Here is a 7,385-nt window from a genome sequence, read left to right as displayed (position 1 = left end):
TGCTTTATTGTTGTTGTTATTATTATCATCAGTTGGCCTATTATCATTACTAGGCTATTGCTATATAATTAGGTGATGTTAATGTGAGACCTGAGCCTGCTTTGCCTTGCAAAGTTCCTCAATTCTTGGCTCAATGTTTGATAAGCATAGCCTCAAATCATCCTCGATTTGTGCACGATTGCGGTATTTAGTTTTGAGTGCAGTCATTTTTGAGAATCCTGCCTCACACAAATATGTCGACGCGAAAGGAAGGAGAATCTTCAAGGCGACGTCACAGAGTTCCGGGTATTCCTGCATCAATGCTGCCCAGAATGACGAAAGAGGACAGGAGCTAAAGAGTTCCTTCAGTCTACTGTCACTCTTCAGCTCAATAAGCTGTTCCTGCATATCAATTGATAGCTCGTTTGCTGTGCACACAAACGGATCTCGAACCCATGCAAAAGAGCGATAATCCTCTTTAAAGTACGTCGCAAATTGTTTTCTCATTGCTGACAGGTGCTCAGACGCTGATTGAAATAGGGAGGAGAAATCGTGTGACGCGCCTGCATCAGTTATAAAGTCTGTAAGGCAGGGGAACATGTCACAGTTCCCTCGACTGATGCGGCCATGCCAGAGGTCTAGTTTTTGTGTGAAGGCTTGCACTTTGTCTGCAAGGAGCAAAATATGAGTTTCGCGGCCTTGCAAAGACAGGTTGAGGCCATTCAAGCGGTCAAATATATCAACCAAATAGGACAGAGACGCAAGCCACATAGTGTCATCCAGATGCTTCGCCAGATCTGATTTGATTTCTGTCAAAAACCACTTCACCTCCTCTCGCAGCTCATACAACCGCTGTAACACCCGCCCCCTGGAGAGCCAGCGAACTTCAGTGTGCAGAAGCAGCTGTTCGTGCCCTGACCCCATCTCCTGGCAGAGGACCCCAAACAAGCGAGAGTTTAGCGGCCGTGATTTTATGAGATTTATTATTTTGACGGATTGGTTCAGCACAGAGTCAAAGAGAACCAGCATTTTTTTAGCAGCTAGTGCTTCGCGATGGACCATGCAGTGTGTCCATTTCACAAGTGGAGCTACTTGCTGAACGCGAGCAGCTAGGCCACGCTCACGCCCAGTCATTGCCTGCTCACCATCCGTGCATAGGCCAACGCATCGATCCCAAGCCAAACCATTTTCGCGGATAAAAATGTCAAGGACATTGAAAATGGCTTCTCCTGTAGTGTGTGACTGAAGAGGCCGGCAAAACAGGACATCCTCCTCAATCACCTTGTCCCGCAGATATCTGACATAGGTGAGGAGCTGGGCCTGCCCAGCAACATCAGTGGATTCGTCCAGCTGCAGCGCGTAGTAAGGACTCTTTTTTACGAACTCTATCAGTTGCTCTCTGATATCGTTGGACATGTCTACAATTCTCCTAGCGACTGTGTCATTGGACAGTGGTACTGCACCGAGTTTGGCTGCTGCACTATCGCCTATCATTATTCTGCACATGTCTTGCGCTGCCGGCAAAATGAGAGTCTCTGCGATTGTATGCGGTTTACCCAGTTTACCGATCCTTTTGGCCACTACATACGATGCCTCCAAACACTGAAATGTGCACTGAAATGGTTGCCTGTTGCTGATGGAGGCCATCAAGCTTTCTTTTAAAATATTCGGCCGATTTATTTTTAATGCCAGCATGCTTTGTTTCGAGGTGTCTTTTTAATTTGCAGGGCTTCATACTGTCATTTGCCAGCACCTCGGCACATACGACACACTGAGGTCTCAGTTCAGCCGTGACTGTAAACCCAAACTGCAGGTATGCTTCATCGTACTTGCGAAGCTTTTTTGCAGCTGGTGGTGCGTCGGTTGGCTTGTTGGTCCTCACAAGAAATTTCTCCATTTTAATTTGTTTTCAATAAAGTTTAGCTAAACTATAGGCAATATGTAACTGTGTGTGATGTATGTTGAGAGACGTATCAGGGGCTAATCAGTCAGGACTTAGGCACAATCTTTCATTAAAACCAAACAAAATAATTATTTTGCAGACAATTCAGATTTTATTTTAATTCTTAACGATTGTAGTCCGTGTATGTGTGTGTGTGTGTGTGTGTGTGTGTGTGTGTGTGTGTGTGAATCGTTTGGGTAGTTAGCTAAGTAGCTACTGCCTAGCAGTTTAACAAAATTACTGGCTAGGGCTGAGATATGATCTAATCTTAAAGAATGTTTCTGGGTTTAGTCTTTAAAAAGACTGTTGGGGTTTGTGTAGTAAAGGCCTATGTAAATCGAGATTGATAACAGACTAGCGAGAGCTGGCACAAGCGAACTTGGCAAGAGACTAGACTAGAGTGAATGGAGAGCTATGTCGTGAGTCAATTTAAATGCAGTGATTTATTTTTGTGTGAGAGTGAGTGAACATTTACACCCCGCTCTGTAAGTCAAGGCGGGAACGGCGGCGACCATGCGCATGCGCGATTCATTTGCAGCCTGGACGCAGAGGGGTGTGTGTCTCCTTTCTGCTCTGACTGCAGGCTGGGACTGCCGCGCGAGGTTACTGAGAGACTGACCGCCTGTGAGTGCCTTTGGACGGGAGAGGGGCTCATGGCAGCACCCGCTGCTCGTTGAGCACAGTAGGCCTAACTGCAGAGTGATTCGTGCTTTCGAGTCTCCAAACACCACAAAAGTCTCCAAAAACACCAGTAAAAGTCGCTGGATATTTTGACAAAAAAAAAAAGGAGGATGTTTTATTGTTGTTCATTTATTAACATACAGGTAGAGAGCGCCCGTAGCAACCAGCTATTACACGCACAACAGAAACAGCGATATGACCGACTTTGCAGCCATTAAACTTTCCCAAGACGCACGGATTACTGGTCGAACTGTCGAAGAACACACCAACCTTCAGCTCAAACGATGGCTTGAGTGTCGAGGGCTTAAAAAACCGGAAAACCGGGCCGACTTGATCGAACGGTAAGCTTTGTGGGTTTTTTTTCCTGCGCGGCGGTCATAGCGTCATCGGCCGTTTTTTTGTTTGTAATCACCGTCCAGGGATCGGTATATGTTTAATGTTTGTCTTATTTGAAATGTTTTTGAGTAAGCTATCCTGGTAGCAGGGTATCATGTTAGCGCATGCTACGATGATAGCCTATATGCTGTCATGGTAGCAGGCGCTTCATTATTAACATGTCGGCCACCAAAATACTCTTACCTGTTCACTACTTGATGTCGCTGGAATTGGGTCAGGATGTTCTTCGGTTGGGCCCTTTCCTCCGACAAAATGCTTGCTACATATGTAGGCCGACCGCACCTTTGAACCCAGCGCACACATTTCTCCTTGGCAGTCTTGAAGAAAACATCCTTCATATGCGGCCGATCAGCGTACCTCGAGTCGCTGTTGCACGTTCCATAGCAACAATGTTTAAAAACCATGGTTTTAGATTTGGAAAAAGCAGTCGTTTACCGAGTAAAACCAAGGGTAACGCACGTCTCTTTTACAGCGAAACAGCGGCGGACTATGCAAGCTTGTCCTACTGCGTACCAGGTGATGTGACGTCATCGTGACGTTACGTTTCTAAAAATAGCTCGCTTGCTCGCGGTACGCCATTTGTTCAAAACTTTTTTTTTAAAGTCCAAACACATTTTAATTTTTATTCAGGAGTTATGTATATACAAAACGTTAACTTTTTATGAAAGTAGTTTAGTGATAAAAAAAGTGCAATTTTTTTTTTCCAGTTTTTTTTCCACTCCCATCCTGTAGCCTACTCGCGCCCCCCCGGGAGAGTGTCGGCGCCCCCCCGGGGGGGCGCGCCCCACCGGTTGAGAACCACTGGGATAGAAGATTAAGACAGATCAGCATATTACCTAAATTACAAGTTAATTTTATATTTGGTACAGGTCAAGTGGAAGCACGCTACAACAGACACCATGCCAAGGCTGATTAACATCATTGAGCGTGCCTTTTCTGAAGACACGGTGGCGTTCCATCTTCTTAAGGGTGCTGGAGGTCCGCCCGACGTTTTCCCCAAAAGTAATCGCCGCCTGCTGCATCCTTCACAATATTAGTATAGAGGCAGGGGACCATCTTGATGTGGAGGATGAGGAGGGTGACCCAGAGGAGGATGACCATCCGGCGGCTGAAGACAGGGAGCTGCTCCAGCTGGCTGCATGTTTAAGTCAACATGACTACACCTGACCTAATGTAGATCAGTTCTAGTCATGTTCACATGCTGCTTCATTTCATTTTTTTTCACCACCTGGAAAAATACATAAAATAATGCGTAAATTAATTTCCATTCCAACTATTTTTAATTGTAAGTTTATAGGCATTGTCTGTTTGTATAAGATCATAATGAGTTATTTCTTGTTTTAAACCATATTAGTAACTGTTAATAATTTGTTGAATATATTACACCCTTATTCTGTTCCACAGATTAAACATTTGGATAAAATAAATGTCTGTTTTTTCATATACTATTATTACCATTGTTTTCTTTTCCTTCTTTCTCCTCTCAATTATCCATGTCAGAAGAAACTCACTTAGATAAGAAAAACATTTATAGAATGTATTTATTTATTTATTTTATATGCTGCTGCCGTCCTAGGGAGACATTTACAATTTATTCCAGCAAGTATTGAGTTAATAAAGCAACACATGTCAGTCAGATAAACACAAAACAAATAAATCATAACCAGCGGTATTATGCACACTATTTTTTTAATTACGCACTAACTCTGTAAACAGGCCACATAGGGAAGCTTAAAAGTATAATGTTCTCGCCTCAAACGATCTGAAAATGCACTTTTGAAGAACAACAGCAGCAGAAAAGGGAATTTTTAACTTACCGCTGTGAGCTCTGTCTGCGCTGTCTCAAATCAAGCTGCGGCCGCGGTGCATTCTGGGCAAGCGGTCAGTCTGAAGAACGCACAAGTCTGCTCTGATGCATGCTCGATAAAGAGGGTGGGCGAGAACAACATCCGGGGAATTCGGCGCGTTCTCGATTTGGCGTTCTCAGCATTGGAACAGTGCTCGGGCTGAGGCTGATGACGTGTCACGAGCACACGAGCACACGAGAACGCTCAAGAACGCATATTGAGAAACGGCCACTGCTCCAGACAGCCGCAGAAGCGGCGGCTGCTGCTGCTGTAGCAGCCGCTTCTCCGGTCCGTGTAGCGATCGCCACCTCCCCTCCGCCGCTATTTAAGTAGAACAATGACTAGAGCAGAATTAAGTTGTATTTACCGGATATGAAGTGTAGACTGCAAATTCTGTCCTAGTATGTTGGCTCCCCAAGTCCATTGGGAGTGTCTGCCTGCGCTCTTTTCATTGAAAATATCCATTTCTTTCTTCGTCCTTCCTCCTTCGGTAAACGACAGAAACGTACATCCAACGATTTGGAATGCCTCTCTGTGCAACCGGGAGCGCAACAAGTCGTAGGCATTGTTTAGATTCCAAAAATAAACGAACTAAAAGTACGTTCTACATCACCCGTTTTGTCATGTAGTAGACGAGAACAGTACTGTTTGTGTCTACACGCCGGACCTGGACGTAGCGCTGACGTCACGCGTTAACTACCCTATTGGCTGATTGTGTCATGTGATGTAAACAAAATGGCCACTACTTCGTTTGCTTCGTTAGCTTAGCTAGCTTTAAGGCTGTGTCCACTGCAAGTGCTGAGAGGTGTTTCTCGTCCCTCCGTCGTATCAAGACCTATCTGAGATCAACAATGACCCAGAAAAGACTAAATAGCTTGATGTGCGCCCATACACACAGGGATCTTTTGACCATAGTGGATGCTTTGAGGATAGGACTTCATCCAGCATAATGGCAGACGGAGACACATTTTCGGGAATATTTAGAGCAGGGGTGAGTTTGACTTTTCTTTTTAAAGTATTTTTATTCTGTAAATATTGTGTTAGCTGTAATATAATGATTGTAAGTGGAAATAAATCCGGGGCGTGTGTGCTGGAACATCAGAAAAAAAGTCAAATAAATGGGTAGTTCACTTTCATCCGGGTTTTTCGCGCATGCGCGCCGGACTGATGGGCCCGACCAATTTGAAATGCGTTCCGCGGTCCATGGTCTACGTCTAAAAAGGCATGATGACACCTTGGAGAGCTGCTGCACCAAGTGGACTGACATGAATCATGGCTCCAACGCGAGAGATGTCAATTGAAACAAAGGAGACGATTATCAAACTCTTAAAAGAGGGTAAATCATCACGCAATGTTGCAAAAGATGTTGGTTGTTCACAGTCAGTTGTGTCTAAAATCTGGACCAAATACAAACGACATGGGAAGGTTGTTAAAGACAGAAAACTTTAAGCAATGTGTCACAAAAACCGAAAATTCAAAACAAATGAACGAATGGGAGGAAACTGAAGTCAACGTCTGTGACCAAACTGTAAGAAACAGAAAAGCTAAACTAAAGCTATCATTAACACCTAAACAGAAAAAAACAAGGTTACAGTGGGCTAAGGAAAAGCAATCGTGGACTGTGGATGACTGGATGAAAGTCATATTCAGTGATGAATCTAGACTCTGCATTGGGGAAGGTGATGATGGTGGAACTTTGGTTTGGTGCCCTTCCAACGAGACTTAAAAAGAGAACATGCAGATTTCCACAGTCACTGATAAGGGGCTGCATGTCAGGTAAAGGCACTGGGGAGATGGCTGTCATTACATCTTCAATGAATGCACAAGTTTACGGTTGAAATTTTTGGACACTTTTCTTATCCCATCAATTAAAAAGATGTTTGGGGATGATATCATTTTTTTTTAAAGATGATAGCTTGCCATAGAGCAAAAACTGTGAAAACATTAGATCAATGTCATGGCCTGCAAATAGTCCAGATCTTAATCCAATTGAAAATCTTTGGAGGTTGAAGAAAATGGTCTATGATGAGGCTCCAACCTGCAAAGCTGATCTGGCAACAGCAATCAGAGAAAGTTAGAGATGAAGAGTACTGTTTGTCACTCATTAAGTCCATGCCTCAGAGACTGCAAGCTGTTGTAAAAGCCAGAGGTGGTGCAACAAAATACTAGTGATGTGTTGAAGCATTCTTTTGTTTTTCATGATTCCACAATTCTTTCCTCAGAATTAAGTGATTCCATATTTTTTTCCCCTCTGTTTGGTCTAAAAAAGTAACCATTACTGACTACCCCATATTTTTTCTTGATTTCTTTTAGTGTTTCTTAAAGCCAGACAGCTGCCATTTAAAATTACTTTTAGTTTTGTGTCATATCTGTGTTTTTTCTACAATATTAAACAAATGAATGAACATCTTCCAAGGGGGTTGTGTGTGTATATATATATATATATATATATATATATATATATATATATATATATATATATATATATATATATATATATATATCAGATCAATTGATTTTGATTAGATTTTTATATTTTT

General features: G+C 43.1%; 1 protein-coding gene across 1 annotated transcript; it reads right to left on the bottom strand.

The window, feature by feature from the left end:
• Positions 1–2,066, bottom strand: LOC118560181 (zinc finger BED domain-containing protein 5-like). Its single transcript, XM_036130989.1, has one exon. The coding sequence runs from the start codon at positions 1,672–1,674 to the stop codon at positions 79–81; it is 1,596 nt and encodes a 531-aa protein (XP_035986882.1). The 5' UTR covers positions 1,675–2,066; the 3' UTR covers positions 1–78.
• Positions 2,067–7,385: the final 5,319 nt, after the last annotated feature.

Source organism: Fundulus heteroclitus, unplaced genomic scaffold, assembly GCF_011125445.2.
Source record: "Fundulus heteroclitus isolate FHET01 unplaced genomic scaffold, MU-UCD_Fhet_4.1 scaffold_40, whole genome shotgun sequence".
Taxonomy (NCBI): Eukaryota; Metazoa; Chordata; class Actinopteri; order Cyprinodontiformes; family Fundulidae; genus Fundulus; species Fundulus heteroclitus.
The sequence above is the reverse complement of the archived record's forward strand: the minus strand, read 5'-3'. Positions and strand labels throughout refer to the sequence as shown.